Raw genomic sequence first — 16,500 nt, 5'->3', positions numbered from 1 at the left:
AGTTTTAAGAAGGTTTCAAATTCCCCATAATAATGTCCTAATTGCACCTAAAGAGTTTAAGACACCATCACTGTAACTTTTCATGACTAAAAAGTTGGCTATTTGTGAATCATCGCAACGGAAATTATAGTCTGACACTAATACGGACTGTCGAATTATAAGAATGTCAAGTTCACAAAATCCAACGAAAAGAATATTTATCTAACCTGCATTGGCATGTAGTCCTTAAAATATACTTCTTCAACGATGAACAAACTTGCAGTTACTCAATTCGGCTGCAGATAACATGAAGCTAAGATATCCAATTATTATCGCCTAGACACTTTTAGGATCTAGGACCAAAACTTTTTATCTCACATTTCACAAAATGAACAGCAGTAAATATTATCTGGAGGACTAAAGCGTGTCCCCAGATATTATACTTACTCTAGAGTGTAACATGATCAAATATAGAATACAACACTGAAATCTTCGAGCCACTTCTGATAAATAGGTTTCACTTCATAAAGTTGAAGAAACCTCTAGCTATTCTCAATGTATAGCTCATTCTTCAATAGTAATACCTGGCACATGCATTCTTCCAGATCGGCATATAGAACTAGCACCTCCACTATCTGGCTCAATCAAGTCTTCAATGGAGCCTTCTTTTCACGGTCAGATATACGAGAAGGAGCATTAGAATGTGATTTGAACCGGCCTCTACCTCCTCCATCTTCCTTCTCCTGCATAACAATAACTATTTGTGAGCATCACAGGCATCAGCTCTCTCTGGAACACCTAGTTTGATGACATTGGCACCAAACTACACCTCTATACATCTTAACCTTAGCTGTCCTAACTTCCGCATCCTGGGTGCTTTGGTCGATAAGACCACTCATACTTTTGTGACACAAATTCCTATTTAATTAGACTAGAAAGAAGCTAATGGCATTGCATGTTGCCTGAAGAAATGCCAAATCACCATATGATCATGAAGCTTATACACCTGTGAATATGATGGCCAGAAGAAATAGCTCGATATGCCAGAGCTGATAACACTAATGACGGAGAGCAAATGTGAAAAGCACAAGCAGAAATCCTTTACCTTTTTCTTAACAATCTGCACCACATCTTCATCCTCAAGCATTTGCGCAAGGCCACAATGCTGGGGGGAGTGCCTTGCACTAGTACCCCACACCAACACATACTTCACATCCTTAACAAGACTCCGATGTATGTGATTACAGAAATCTTCTACCGTACAGCCACCTCTATCCTAAAATCATTAACAACAAAGAAGATGCATCAACACAATTAGAGAAAAGTAATGAGCAGGAAATTAATTATTTCCCTCTGTGGGGGTTCTCAAGTTATTATTTTAACACGGGACCATCTCCACCAATCTATGATCAGTGAATGAAATTTCTAGAGTAACCAAGCATGGAAAGAAAGAAAATCTTCAAGCATGATGTGCAACATAACATACAGCAGAAAGGACCACAGGATCTGTGAAGTCTGGTTGCTGGCCTTGAGGCTTTGTGTAAATTCTGACAAGACCCATCGCTTCCCACATTTTTGCAAGCAATCTGTCCAGATTCAGCTGTATCATAAAAATAAGTGCAACATTAACTATTAGACAAGACAGAAAACTTCTAAAGAGCATGTCAGTATGTAGAGATCGTTTGCCAAATTCAAAGAAAATCTTTTTTTTCTGTACCATCATCAAGATCAAAAACCAACTTGAAAGTATCTTGGTGACCCTGGGAAAATAAGAGTTCTTATTATTTACAGAAGGATAAACTACAGGTAAGAGAGATGTTTCCTTGTCAAACCAAGTTTTGGAAATTCTCCAGAGCCACACAAAAGAAAAGACTTCATTACTATCATGAGCTGCAGTTAACTTTATGCGCACCCAAAATACTCAACTATGTTATTTGATCTTGGTCCCAATATATATGTTTGCAAATGTCAAAAACCGACGAATTATAATGAAAGTAGCACCTTGACACAAAATTAGATAGCTCATCTCATCAGCAGTCAAATGAATCTCACAAATTTTGAAATACCTTCATGTTGCAGCTGATGACAACGGAGTTTGGCTGTCGGGATAATCTGTCTACATCATCAATACCAACAACATCTATCTTGTTGTAGACATATATGCACTTCATGTATTTACGATTGCCCTCAATAACATCAATTAGGTCATCCACTGTAGCATCTTCACGAAATAACACCTAAAAAGGTGAACAAAAAGACTGTAAGGTAGGGAAACAAAGCAGAAGAAAAAAAATTCAAACTGGAGTTTTCCAATGATAAAAATCACCGCGTTCAACAATACCTCAGCATTGTGGATCTTGTATTCATGCAGAATTTGATAGCATAGCTTCTCATCCACATGTGTCAGATGCAGAGTGCTATTGAAAGAAATTCCACCAGTCTTTTTCTTCTTGAAGTATATCTGCAACCATTGCACAATTAAGTTAAGCCCTGACATTCAATCTTTTCTATCTGAAGATACACAACCAATGATCTAAGTTGCTCGGACTCTCCAAAAATGTTGCCGCGCCCGTTTTGGATCCTCCAAAAATGCACTACTTCTGAAGGATCCGACACGCACCCGATGAGATTTTTGAAGAGTCCGAGCAACATAGCCAATGATGGCATGGATTTTAAATTAACACTTTAAAGACCAGGAAAAGGTCTTTTCTAGACAGAAATATTGTGAGAAAGAACATTTTCTAGCTAACTACTTAAGGACAGGAAGGAGCCTAGATCTATATAATGTACCCTGCTATAAGATCATGCAATAATAATAAGGCAGGCTAGTTGTGTGAATAAGCAATTAATTATTGAGAAGATCTTCCAAACACATGTGGAAGTCTTTGGAATCAGAAAAACAGATAGAGAAAAGGAGACAAATGAATACATATGTTATCAGAACTAGGACACAGAACCGCAATATGAATAATATAGCATAATGGATCACCTGAGGAGGTCTCTTATTTAATCGTAGGCCCACCGCTTCCAGCTCCTTTGTCAATATTTGCCGATGGCCTTCACTCTGTTGTTGTATATTTAATTAAGAGTCAAGTGAATCAAGGAAAAAAGATAGAATAAGCTAACAGAATGTCTAGACAGATAGATGACTTAATTCTTATTCGGTTTAACATGTAATGAAACATTGATGTTGCTCGAGATTAATGCTGGAAATAAGAATAGAAACCTAAATGAACTCTTCTTTTATCATGTTCCATTTTTTGTTGTTTTGGTACCATGTGTGCGGTGTGCCTTCTTTTTCTGTTTCTTCTCTATACCAATGAGATCAAAGAACAATACGTAATATGCTTTTTGGGTCATATACTATTATGTTGTTTGTGATTTTTTTCTGTATTGGCGTGCGTAATTAATTTTTTAATAGGTGAGAGCATATATAGAGGGATCATCCCCAGGTGTTCACTAGCTGAGAAACAGACTGGCTTCCTTTCTTTTAATTATTCGGTTCTTTTTTATGACACTTTTACTACAATTCTGGCCGTGCCAACTCAGCCCAAGCTCGAATCTGCTACAAGGATTGAGGCGGGCTCAGAGCAGCTTAATTTAGTACAGCCTGAGCTTGGCCAGAGCTGAGGTGCAATTGTAACCAAACGAATATGACCAAAAGAGAATAAAAATAAACCCCAACAGGCACAATTATCAAAATGAATTATCATCACTTACTTTTGAAGCATCGAGAACCATTAATACAATGTCTGCTGACTTAGAAACAGCAATGACCTGTACAAAATGACTATTGTTCAGAGATTGTATTCACAATCAAGAGCGCCAGCAACTATACAAGGTACAACATACATTGTTTGTCAATTTGCTAAAGCCATCTTCAATTTACCTGCCTACCACGCCCCTTGCCTTCAGATGCACCTTCAATGATTCCCGGAAGATCAAGCAATTGAATTTTAGTATCATTGTAATGGATAATACCAGGGATGCAAGTAAGTGTTGTGAACTCATATGATGCAGCTTCAGAATGTGTTCCTGTCAACATTGTAAGGAGTGTAGACTTTCCCACACTATCAAAAAGAAAAACCAAAGAAGGTTAATAGCTAATCTGAACAAGCTTTTGAAATGTCTACAACAACGGTGAAAAGATAAAGTAAAGAACACTTATTTTACATGCTTTTTAAATCTCTCCCTTTTATAATGACAACATGTAGGTGCTTTCCGGCTCAAACGGGCGGAGGATTTCTATTTGCTTGCAATGCCGGTTGTTAGCCTTTAGTTAGAAGTAGAAGTAGAGGGCGCCATTTGCCCCACACTTACAATGAGTATGCGAATTTGCAAGCTCACCCAACGTATTTTAGTTTAAAAATCTCAAGTGGATGAATCAGAATCTTAAGAAGAATAATTGGAATCCATAGCTGTTATGCATTGTTGTGGATCTCAATCCAAAGGCTTTGTCTTGATCTAGCAACAAGGAGGGGGGAGTATGAAAAAGATAAAATATGAAACCTAATAGAAATGTAGATAATGTTAATAGATTGTGTTGCATGATTTCTTTGTGTGTTCTTATAGTTTAGGGTAAGACTTAATAACAAACACCACCACAGGTCAATGTGGTGGTCCACCACAAAGCTGCTGTATAAGGGGAGGTAGAATTCCAAACCTTTTCTCTCGAGCATACCCATCACCAAAAACTATACGTCACTTTGGGATACATGCGCATAGCCAAAGTCAACCAAAAAAAAAGAGCTCAAACTCTTTTCTTTTAGTTCCACTAAAACTTATTTGGTGTTAAATTCAAGAGTTGTTAAACTAAATCTGAAATTACAAATCATAACATGCAAGCTTATTTATCTATTTAGATGATATTTATCTTTTAATGAAGCCCATATCTTATTAAAATTAGACAAATTTATTACTAGAAAATAAGTGTTTAACCAATCTTTGTGAGCCAATTTGCTAATTGATTAATAGGTGGAAACTTATATACATATACTTTTCGTAAGTTAATCACTTTAAAACACTTTTTTTTTTATGACAAAGGAAACCCGCAGTTGCTACCCTTTGGGTGCGCACAGGGTAAAACCCCCGCTCCTATGCAATAGCTCGCAAACCACATAGAAGAGGTAACCCGCACTAGGCAAGCCCGGTGCGACGAGCTTGACCCAGAAGGCAAAACCCCTTGCTTTCGCAAGCAAGGGATTTCGAACTTGAGACCTCCAACATGGAAGTCCCAAGCCCAAACCACTGGGCCACCCCGAAGGGTACACTTTTTTTAAAATATTGGCCAAACACAAACTACTAACAAAAACACTTCTCAAACAAGTTAACCAAATACTAATTGCTACTCTCTTAATTCACTTTTTTTAAGAAAGCACTTCTGATAAGTACTTCTCCAAATAAGTTTTAAAAAAAAATAAGTACTTCTCCAAATAAGTTCATAGCTTGGCCGAACAGGCTCTAAGACACCATGGAGCAGGTAGTTCAGGCAAGTGCAGACTGAAATTGTGTGCCTCATTACCAAATAGGACCAGTTATTATGTCTTAGTTTAAAACCATGCCCAGTTCTCCTCGCCTAAGAATATCAGAAAAAGGGGCACTAGTATCATAGTTAAATGATGAGGATCAACCTTCTGCTCTCATTACCAAACTGGCCGCACTTAAAATGTCACTAAAAGTCACCAAGATTCGGATTAAGTTAACACTACTTATATGGTCTCCCATGCCAAATCTCATGTCAAATGGCACCAACATCTTAAGTTACTAACGTTCAATATATCAAGACCAAGGAAGGAAATCAAAACTATAAGAAGTAATCAAAAGCAATTTATGATTCAATTACATAATCTATCAGAACTATGAGTATATCAAATGCTTTGGAAATTGTTCTGCCTGATGACAATTAAACTTTTATGACTGGCCAAAAATCACGAAAAAAGGGAAATGATAAACCTTGGAAATCCTATCAGTGCAACACGTCCATGGCCAAATTTCGTAACTTCAAAACCTTCTCCAGCACCACTAGAACCCTGTTTCACAGACATAATCAGGAAGTTATTGCTTGGTCTATCAGAAAAGGCAAGAACACGAGAAAAGGTGGTCACCAGTGGAAAAAATAATGAGTACAGCGCAACTGTTTTTGTTGATATGATAATATAGGACACAATTATATCATGGGAACTCCATGAGACTAAGATAACAGGAAATTGACCCCTCCCAATTAACAGTTGAAATACCAAAAAGACATACTTTGGGGGGCTCTAACAATTGTGTCCTCAGCTTTGCTATCTTAGCCTTCAGCTGACCCAAATGATATTCTGCATGACAGTTGAAGTCGATTATTAAGCTTCTGAAGAAAATATTTTGGGAGAAGTTCAATAAACAGAGAGGAGTTCACAAAAGATCCTCAATCACAAAGGAATTAAAAGCATAAGAATGGATCTCCAAGGCACTCCAAGAAATGTAACAAATAATTTTCTTTTGAGTATTAAGTTATATGCATTGTCGGTGTAAAAAAAATATTTGCACAATCATGTAACTTAGAAGGCAATGACAGGTGCTTCTTGATTACAAATATCAATTTATAACCTTAAAGAAATAGAAAGCAACCTTCTATAATAGGTAAAAATATACTTGTGACTCCCCCAACGGAGGCAAATGACGAGGACAGGTCAGGCGGGACGGGCAGGCTTCTAGGTTGGCATGCTTCGGAAGATAAGGTGCACATTACACGTTCGGTGAATCCCACAGAGAGGAAAGTGAAGAGTTTTATAAAGCATAAATCAAGTTCACATGGTACGCGCACTTTTGGGGCTCGATGTGGCGTAGCCCAAACAGACAAATTTGTGCCGCCCTAGGCCCATAATGGACAATAAGTGCCATTGAACCGACTAGTGTAAGAAAATCTTTGCATTGTCCTAGCATACAGCTTAAGCTCTCGTCTTCTATATATAAGACGAAAAAGTAACAAATATAATCCTGTGCTAAATGGCAAAGGGTGATCTCTTTTGACAAATTCCTGCTTTGAAATCTCGTTTCTGAATTTTGAATATCCAGTGGTGCCCCAATGAAAAAGATGGTGTCCTTTGTAGGACTAAAACCCTATAGTTCTAATCTACCAATGTTGCACAGACTCTTAGTAGACTTTCTGAGTTTTCTATGTTGATTAATGTGCACTAAGATTGAGAGGCAATGAAGATTCATTGACAGTGATGCCTAATGGGGCTTCAGTAACAGTAATACCAGTTCTTGTCTGAGTTATAGCTTAAACTCAAAGTGAAACAAACATTCTAAGTCAGTAGTATAAGACACAACAGATAGGTAGGCATAAAGGCTTTAGTGATGTGACTATGGAAGTTACCAGTTGCTTTATTTTTCTGGGTACGAGCCATCTCGGCTTCAATTTCCTTGATCCTCTCTACAATCCCCATGGTTCTTTAGTTTATCTGCATAAAATATATAGAAGAGAAAAGATCAAGTTCAGTTCAACAAACAGTCCCATGACAAAAGTGATGCTCAAGAAAAGTACACGCAACCAAACATGAAACAACTAATCTTTCAAGAAAAGAAAGAAAGTTGCAGTAAAAAGACCGACAAGCAGAACAAGGAAGCCAGAGACACAGGGACCAAGTTAGATATCATATATTTTGACAATGACCCATAGGTCGTCTGTGTCACATGTATAATGTATTTAAAAAATGGAACTAATACAGAAGAAAATGCTATGAGAAATGGTTGTCTGTGCTATAATGAGCTATAATTATAAGCAGTAAAAGTTCAAAAAAATTCCAAGGACATGGGTTGGGAATTAAATGGGACTCGTTATGTTTTAACTTCCATTTCAAAACACCATATAGAAAATGTTCGAAAACGAGGAGTGAGCATAAATTGGATAAACATGCCACACAAATAGATAAAATAAATCAAACAATAGGCAATAGTATTGGAGTATCAAACTGTGAGGCCACTCTAGACTCCAGTAGATATAGATTGGAAAAATTGGGGGCAAGTAACAGCAGAAATTAACCAATACTTGAACAAAAATGAGGCGTGCAATTAATACTCTTCATACTCAAATGTTAACTAGCAAATAAACTAAACATACTAACATTAACCTACGGGCTCATTGAGATATACCGATTCGATTTGACCTCTTTTTTTTCAATAAATTCCACTTAGCTAGAGAAGCTCAATTCAGAATACGAGACGGTATGTTTAAGTCAATGCGCGATTCAGCAGAATATTTAACAAAGAGAAACAATAGGAATGGAATTGTGCATAAATTGAACAGTTTTATAAACTTAAACAGCTCTTACTTCTAACCACGCAGCTCAACTGAGATTCCGGCAGCCGGCCACTGGATTCTGCTTGTCCGCCGATAAAGTGAGTTGGAAGCAAAAGATAGCAGAAGAAGAGCAGCCGTTCGCCGACGAGGAAGAGGGTTCAGAATGAAGAATGCCTCAACTTGGAGCCCTCATTTTTAATTTTAACTTTATACACTTCTATTTCGTGACGGTAAGAAATACTCCATTTACATAATTATTTCATTTATTCAAAAAAAAAAAATACAGACAAATTAATTGATAATCTAGTAATGATAGTAATTGACGTTGTTGTGTATTATTAAAAAAAAAAAAAAACTTACATATTAGAGTGGTTTGATTCACGGATTAAATTATTTCAAAATTATAATCCTTAAACTAATTTTATCCCAAATTTGATATGGAATAAGGTAGGTCATTTAGAATTAAATTTGAAATAAAATTTATATATAAGTATTTGATAACGATGTATAAGTTTTACCCCATTTTTAATTTTGAGATATTCCATGTTATCTCGTGTAACAAGCAAATACAACATGTAAATTGTATATACCATGCATATACATACTGGTATTTTATAAATATTTTTTTCTAAATATGTATGAAATACTATTATTTATGTGTGTGTATATATATATAGATAGATAAGTAGTAAAATTGTATATCCCAAACAATAATTTATAACTTCACATCACCTTACGATTTCTAGTTTGTTATATACTCCCTTTGCAAAACTTAAGTGCATATATCTAATAAACATATGATGAAATCTGTTAGCTCTTTACAATTTGTTCTTCTCCTATTCATGCACATTTGAGTTTGAAAGATATACCAATGATCCATCTTATAAAAGAGCAGCGATGAATTTATTATATTGTGTAAGATCTGAGCACACACTGGATATATTGTTGTAGTGACTTGGGGATGAGACCTCATCATTGAGAGTCTGGACATCCATCATAACTGATTTTAAAAACTAGGTTGCTATACTAAGATAAAGTTGTTACCATTATCATTTTCCTATATCAGTGTTGCTGGAATTTCCCATTTTAACACACAAACACCAATCTTCTTTCTCAAATTCCCTGTACACAAATCCACCATACTTTTATTTGCAGATCTGATTGTCAATACTCATCTTTCCTTTGCTATCCAAGAAGATTTGCAGGTAGCTAGCCGCTTGCTCTGTTGGAATAAACCTTAGGATGTACAACAACTCTGTTATTTCTCCCTTTCAAGTATGGGTTCAATGGAGCTTTATTTAAAGAACAGTAACCACCACTTTGACTGATGCAGACGCGGCAGTGCAGTAGTTGATGGAGATGTACCCAGTATCTTGTTACATATGTCAAACGAATTGGAAAGCAAATCTTTTGGCATGGTAGATCAAATCAAACTCTGCCTCAGCCTCAGACAAGTGGTGGTCGGCTGTATAAATCTTTACTGCTTCATTCAAGGTCAACTCATGTCACATGGTAGACCAAATCGCTGCTTTAAAAAGTTGGGGGTTGTACCACCAAGAATTCACGGGCATTGGATACCGGGCGGGAAATGTGAGCTGGGATATCAAATTAAAAATATGCTGGCTGGGATATGACCAACTAGAACAGTCTAAGCAGGAATAGCAGTCTTACTAGCTGTCTGATGTGGGAAGGAAAACAAAATTGCTCTCAACTTCGCGACCTTGAATTAAAAGCTACCAAGGTGTGTACAAAAGGTTGAATCACACAAAAAGTAGCATTAGCACATGAAATATAATGGTTAGTGAACTGTCTGCCAATCACCATGGGCTTATTCCAAAAAAACAAACCTTTTTATGGTGTTGAAATTACAGGAATCCAGACCTAGCTTCATGTACACTTCTATCACTACTACTATGTCCACTTGACTTGCATGCACTGAGAACTGGTGGGATCTGACCTTGCATATCAGCAAGCTCTCTCACACGCGAGAGAATTGCAGCAGGGATCGGAACTGAAGCTTGTTTCCGGGAATTCAGAATCTGCACCATCACAAATATGAAGTTAAAGAAGGATACTACGATCAGTCCCATAGTTTCCACAAAAAAAAGGAGGTGGGGGGGGGTTGATGCTCAGCTAAGTTGCTCAAACTCGGGTGCAGGTGTCTGATACAGGTGTGGATCTAGAGGTCGGATCCTCTATGATCTAAATTTTATGATTTGGGGATACGGATTCATGTTGGATACGGGTGCGGGAATTTGGCTTAAAATAATTCAAATATCTAAAAACAGAGTTATTAAACCTAAATTATGAGAAAAACTTGAGGAGAATATTGATGCAAAGGAGAATCTAGAAGGAGTAGAAAGGAAAGGGAGTGACAATAGAAATTGATAAGGTTACTCCATTTTCTTCAATTTCACCTTAGTTTTTGTTTTGATTACAGAAATCATTGAAGCTTTCCAGAATTTCTCCCTATAATTTGGTCAAAGTAGCCAAAACCGGTCGACCAGATTGGGTACGGATCCCACATCCACGTCGTCTCGACATAGGTGCGGCACCAAAAATGAAGAGTCCGAGCAACTTAGATGTTCAGACTGTTAACAAATACGGAAACAAAGCCTACCAGCCTCCCCCCCCCCCCCCCCCCTCCTTTCTGTGCCTGTACAAAATTAGTGAAAAGAACTTTCAAGTACGAGACAAAAACATGTTTATAATATCACACAGTAAATCACCACTTTCTACTGAAACAGAGTGAATGTATGAAGCCGTCTTATAGTTGAAAGAAGTCCTTGATAAAATCATCAACAACAATGAAACAACATGCATAATAATAATTCAAATAATGCTAACCCCTTTTTCTGCAGGCAACTGCACAAAACTAGCTTTCAGCAGATTTCTCCACTTGTCCTGCAAATACATAGATAATTTGCAGCATTACATCACATGTACAAAAAACAGTCCCGAACTAATTTATTCCCAATGAATTCCAATTACTAGATTCTATTAAATCGACAAGCCAATACCAACCTTCAGGTCCACCGAAGTTCGATAAGGGCAAGATGAAAAAGCAAGCCGTTTTATCTCAGACCATCTACCAGCACCATACCTGGCTACACCTTCCACTAGCTTAACAACCTCATTGATAGTCCAAGGTCGATGATGTTTTCTCCTCATTCCTCCTTTTTGGGTGGGTACAGTCACCACATTATCATCTGAATTGTCCTCAGAGCAGTCATTCACCTCTATGTCATTCTCTAGCTCAACAATTTTCATCCCACTGTAATGCTCATCCTTTTCACAAGCAGCAATAAGCTAGAAAACAAAAGGAGTTACACAAAATATCATCATCAATTTGAGAGGGAGAAAAGGAAAATAGAGAGTAACCAACAAAAAAAAAGGGGGATGATTCATTTGGGTTAAAGGGAGCAATATTTGACTAAAGAAATATTGTAGTGATTTGAAAAAATCATGCGCACACAGAATTCAAAGGCAAATAGTAGAAAAGGGAAGTTCTATTTACAGGCTGTTGAGTCCATCCAGGAGATGAGCTGGTCTTGATCAGGTCATTATTTCTCTTATCATCTTCTTGTGGCCCAGATATGTCAAAAGCACTCTTTACTTGTCTGGTCGCCATGTCCATACCACTGGGCTGAAGTTTCTGCAATATTCAACTTGAAGTGCATCAATAACCCAGAGGAACAAAAATAATGTTTCCATCAGCCATAGTAGTACATGACATTAAAGCTGAAATTCAAAGTCTAAAAACCACGTAATTTAATTCAAAAGATCAATGATTCAACTTGATATAGATAGGCATAATGAATTCATTGAGAAACACACACACTCTGACATGTACATAGTACGTTGGAAATGCAAACAGAGAATCATCTGACAAATGCAGTTCAAACTGAAATTAAATAATCTATGCAAGGAAGAAGAGTATAGCAAAATTGCAAGTGATCCAAGTAGCCCAAAAGTTTCATTCACATGGATAAGGAGTGCAAGTCATGTCTATATGCGGAGTTTTATACTCATAGAAACAATTATAAATTATAAGTCCCAATATACAAATACATGCTAGGAATGAGCCATGTAAGCATTTATAAGTTTATATTTAAGATATTTATATTACCAAAAGAGGCATGAAGTTCTCACGCGGACGGCTCCTTCGAATCCGGGAAACAAATGGAATTTGAACCCCAGAACCTCCCAGAGAATCTTGCCTGGTGACCAGAGGTCTCGCATTTGACCTCACATTTTTGGTGGGCCTTAAATGAGTTTCTGGACATGCAAATTGGTATCTGGAGATTTTATCTGGTGATGCTAACTTTTCACTGGTTTCCCTAGATTCTATTTCTGAAAGCTCTTCAATATATCTTTTTGTTGGTTTGCGAGCTCTTTTGGCTGTTATCTGCTCTGTGTTCAAATCTTTAGTAACATTACAACTTTCAAAGGCTGAACTGGAAACATCTGCCCCAGAAAGATCAGCATCATCATTTATTCTGTTATCATGATCACTTAATGACCCTCTAGAGTTTGAATTTGCCACTCCATCTTCAGAATCTGCAGAAATTCTGCTCTTTACACGATGACATATTTGTTCTTCACCTTTTTTCACCACTACATTATCTCTTATTATGAAAGTAGTGCATGAAAAATCACATGAATTGGTCAGACCCATGGTAATCCTCCTCTTAAGCCACTGTTTATCCTTGACGGAAGTTTCCCTTCCAAAAGTTGCTTTAAAAGTTTCCTGAAGTTCTTTAACTGGTAGGTCATCTAAACATATCTTTCCCTCCAACTTTGAAAAGTCTGGCTTCCAACTAGAACCAGCAGCAGAAGTTGATGGTGTATCCTCATTTGGTGCATCCTGGGAATAGGAGCATACATCAGTCCTCACAGATTGATCAACATTGCTGAGTTCTGAGAGAGGAGCCAATCCATGAACAGCCACCTGGAAGTTTATTCCAGTTTAAATCAGTCAAAGACGACTAATAAGTCGCAATACAGTCACTACTAACATTAGTAGAAGCAAAACGAAGTATACAAAAACCATAATATACTTCTTTTGACTCTCTAATGTCGCACAAAAGAGAAACACTAAACAAGATACAACAACTAACTCTAATAGGTGAATGATTCAAAATCAAACAATTACAGTTGACCACAAAGAAAAATTTTGTTAGACACAGTAACATGACAAATAAGTTGAGCCAAACTAGTTTATTCCAACGATATGAATCCTCTGAATCAATTCCACTCAATTCAGGCTCATGTCAGCCAATGTAAAGCACTCCTAGGTGAGCAGCAACATATTGTTCCTTCACAGCAACCCCTCTCCTATTTTTTAAACTGCTGTAATATCTTTAATATGATAGTCAGCATACTGAAACCCCCTCCTCTATCTAACACAACATCTCATACTAAAAAATCACTCTCTACATCTTTTGTTCTATTTTATATGGCACTCTGTCCATTTCAATTTATTCCGAACGTCAGATTCTAAACTTGGAAACAGTTTAACATTTAACTTATCATTTTACCTTTAATGGCATACTTTTATAACCACATAAATGTTATAGCATGTTTAAGACTAAAAGATCAAAATATCGTCCTTCTTTTCTAACTCCATACCCAGTCAAATACCACCACACAAAAAATGAGAGAAAGGAAGTAAGAAAAAGGCCCTAGATCAAGGAGATGTAGAAAGCAAAGCTGAAGAGTGCAACTTACATACCTTTTCAGGAGCATCTATTTTTCCCAAGTCGGGCACTGGGTCAACTAACACATTTGACTTTTCTGCACCAACAACAGGATATTCAGACTCTAATTTATCAGAAAATAATTCTCATTGAGGAAAGGCCAAAAAGAACCACCCTTTAGCTCCAATAATTTGAAGTAAAATTAGTCACAAATTAATTTGAAGACAAGTGAATTATTTAAAATCAAGTTCTAAACCTTCTGTAACTTGAAATGAATTTCTCTCAAGAAGGTATCCTTCAGTTATGCAGGATTTTGAAATCTGTCTGGTATCTGGAACAAGCTTGGATTCACACTTATCATCTTCAAGCAAGTCCTCAACCACCATAATTTCATCCTGAGTTGCCGGGACTAATCTCCCATCGCCATCAACCTACACAATTGTAATGACCATCAATTACTCTCTAAAACCACACCAAACTTGGTTCTCCGGCTATAAGTTGAATGTGTGATTTACCTTTACAACTTGGGAAAAAAGTTCTAGAAGGAAATTTGGAGGAAAAATATAATCCTCCTAATAGAATTCTAACAAATATTGACCCAAGTATGGTATTACACTTAAAAGCCACTGCGAGTTGTAAAATAGGACCAATTGAAAAAAAAAAAACATTTATGAGGAGAAGAAATGTCAACCACAAAACAAAAGGTAACATAGAAGGCAGTGTAGAAAGAAAACACCTTTCTAGAACTACCTTTCTGAAAAATCCAAAACTTGTATTTATTTCCGACAAGATTGAGGATGACCCCAGACCCTTACAAAAAGAAAATAGTTTTTGTTGCCACAAAATAGGGGGAGATAATCAAAAGGGCGATGGTGATGCTAATTAATCCCTCCATCCCAATTTAAGTATCTACCTTTCCTTTTTGGTATGTCCCAAAAGTGTGCCTGTTTCTATAATCATTTCTATATTTAGTAAGTTTTCCAGTTCCAACATGGCAAGTTCAAGACCACAAGATTTACAGGACTACACACATTTTTTAATTTAAGACCACAAGATTCAAAAGTCTCCCCCTTTATTTCTTAAAACTTTGTGCCTAGTTACACTGAGACACTCAAATTGGGATGGAGAGAGTACTATATAGAGTGAGCTCAAGGGATACTTCTTTCTAATTAGTCTTAACCTAGAGCTATTCGCTGAACTTATGATCTAAAAATAAGGGAGCTAACATCAACGCTCTAGGTAATCACCTAAAATTTTCTCAAGTAACTATCTCAACCATCACCACCCCCTTCCCATTTGAGAAGTACAATAAAATTCTCTTTCAACTCTCTTTGCCTACGGATTTAGCCTTTAGATGCTTTTCTATCCTTCTTTCATTTTTTTATATTATTTTTTTTGAGAATTAGTACTTACCTTCTTTCATTTTTTTATCAATATAGAAGCAAATGATTCATATCAATATTTTTAAAAAATGAACTTTCTTCCATTATTTGGCCGAATGGAGAATAAAGATGGAAGATAGAAAAATGATCAGGTTATTAACAAAGAAGCTCCCTCAAAACTGTAAGTAAAACATTTGTTCCATGTTGAGGAAGCAAATTATTCTCCTACCATTCGCTGATCACTAGCAACTCGGATCTTTCCATAAAGTGCAGAAAATTAACACAAGTATATACCCTAGTATTATGTTTACAAACTATAAATAAAACATAAGCCCTTATGGTGCTAGACCGATAAAATGACAAATTTCAATTACTGTATTCACAAGTCATACCCGGACAAGCTGGTAAACAATAGGATGAGCAATCTCCTTCTCCAAAGCCCTGATTGTGCTTGTTACCGGAACAGCACAATCCTCAATTTTGGGTTCACTTGCCTCCATTGCAAATGCATAATATGTAACTGGAATTTCTGAAACACACATTTGACAATTTACAACAACAACATACCCAATTAAATACCACAAGTGTGATCTGGCGAGGTTAAAGTGTGTGCAAACCTTAGCTTTACCTGGTGGAATTAAAGAGGCTGTGTTTCAGAAGGAGCTTACACAAATTTGACTATTTGAGAGAGAGAATTCAATAACTATGCGTCTAAAAATCAAAACCTAGGGTGCATGCAGAACAAAAATCCACCTAATTACAGCAATATCGGAAGAATAATTAATAAATGTATATAAAACTCAATCAAAACTTTTAACTAAATTTAATCAGAATCAATAAATACTGGAATTGAAATTGAACTCACCATAAGGGAATTCCACAAGAACAGTCACATCATTCTTCCCAGCTGAAATTCAAAATTTTGATAACAGCGCCAATTGGAAAGGAAAAAAAAAGAGGGAGAGATGCGTGAATCGAAGAGCCAAAAAAAGATTGTATAAAAATCGAATCAAGAAATATATATTATTATTTTTTTGTGATTCGGGAGAGAGAAATAAACTGAAGTATTTTCTTGCTTTGGGAAATTGCTTTTCCAGTACGCTCAAAAAGTTCCGGAACCGAAATTTTTTTTTGTGAGGAAAGAAAGTGTGACGCC

At 36.6% G+C, this 16,500-nt stretch overlaps 2 protein-coding genes across 4 annotated transcripts; both read right to left on the bottom strand.

Annotated features, from left to right (window-relative positions):
• Positions 1–219: 219 nt before the first annotated feature.
• LOC102605365 (developmentally-regulated G-protein 1-like) lies at positions 220–8,466 on the bottom strand. The gene is made up of 12 exons (XM_006342885.2): positions 8,295–8,466; positions 7,340–7,424; positions 6,229–6,296; positions 5,932–6,008; positions 3,869–4,049; positions 3,700–3,756; positions 2,969–3,043; positions 2,321–2,440; positions 2,046–2,216; positions 1,466–1,579; positions 1,085–1,255; positions 220–722 (listed from the first exon to the last, which is right to left on the bottom strand). Exons 2-12 carry the CDS (start codon positions 7,407–7,409, stop codon positions 624–626), a joined length of 1,203 nt encoding a protein of 400 aa, XP_006342947.1. The 5' UTR covers positions 7,410–7,424; positions 8,295–8,466; the 3' UTR covers positions 220–623.
• A 1,498-nt stretch (positions 8,467–9,964) lies between these two features.
• LOC102604816 (uncharacterized) lies at positions 9,965–16,500 on the bottom strand. Of its 3 annotated transcripts, XM_006342884.2 has the most exons (10): positions 16,210–16,500; positions 15,973–16,097; positions 15,737–15,873; positions 14,219–14,393; positions 13,998–14,059; positions 12,393–13,214; positions 11,781–11,918; positions 11,288–11,572; positions 11,111–11,167; positions 9,965–10,302 (listed from the first exon to the last, which is right to left on the bottom strand). In XM_006342884.2, the coding sequence occupies exons 3-10, from the start codon at positions 15,842–15,844 to the stop codon at positions 10,129–10,131; spliced, it is 1,821 nt and encodes a 606-aa protein (XP_006342946.1). In that variant the 5' UTR covers positions 15,845–15,873; positions 15,973–16,097; positions 16,210–16,500; the 3' UTR covers positions 9,965–10,128. The 3 variants fall into 3 exon arrangements, with proteins under 3 accessions (XP_006342946.1, XP_006342945.1, XP_015162223.1); XM_006342883.2 differs by lacking the exon at positions 15,973–16,097; XM_015306737.1 differs by lacking the exons at positions 15,737–15,873; positions 15,973–16,097.

This window comes from Solanum tuberosum, unplaced genomic scaffold (assembly GCF_000226075.1).
Source record: "Solanum tuberosum cultivar DM 1-3 516 R44 unplaced genomic scaffold, SolTub_3.0 scf00040, whole genome shotgun sequence".
NCBI classification, from domain to species: domain Eukaryota; kingdom Viridiplantae; phylum Streptophyta; class Magnoliopsida; order Solanales; family Solanaceae; genus Solanum; species Solanum tuberosum.
This window is presented reverse-complemented; position numbering and strand designations above follow the sequence as displayed.

What these genes read in the sequence shown, in the direction of transcription:
- LOC102604816 (XM_006342884.2), bottom strand. Translation starts at nt 15,844, where the DNA reads ATGGAGGCAAGTGAACCCAAAATTGAGGATTGTGCTGTTCCGGTAACA. An exon ending in AGAACTTCATGCCTCTTTTG is followed by an intron (nt 11,919 to 12,392) that starts GTAATATAAATA and finishes TGAATATTGCAG; the next exon opens with AAACTTCAGCCCAGTGGTAT. An exon ending in CTGGATGGACTCAACAGCCT is followed by an intron (nt 11,573 to 11,780) that starts GTAAATAGAACT and finishes TTTGTTTTCTAG; the next exon opens with CTTATTGCTGCTTGTGAAAA.
- LOC102605365 (XM_006342885.2), bottom strand. Translation starts at nt 7,409, where the DNA reads ATGGGGATTGTAGAGAGGATCAAGGAAATTGAAGCCGAGATGGCTCGT. An exon ending in TGGTTCTCGATGCTTCAAAA is followed by an intron (nt 3,044 to 3,699) that starts GTAAGTGATGAT and finishes ATACAACAACAG; the next exon opens with AGTGAAGGCCATCGGCAAAT. An exon ending in ACAAGATCCACAATGCTGAG is followed by an intron (nt 2,217 to 2,320) that starts GTATTGTTGAAC and finishes TCACCTTTTTAG; the next exon opens with GTGTTATTTCGTGAAGATGC.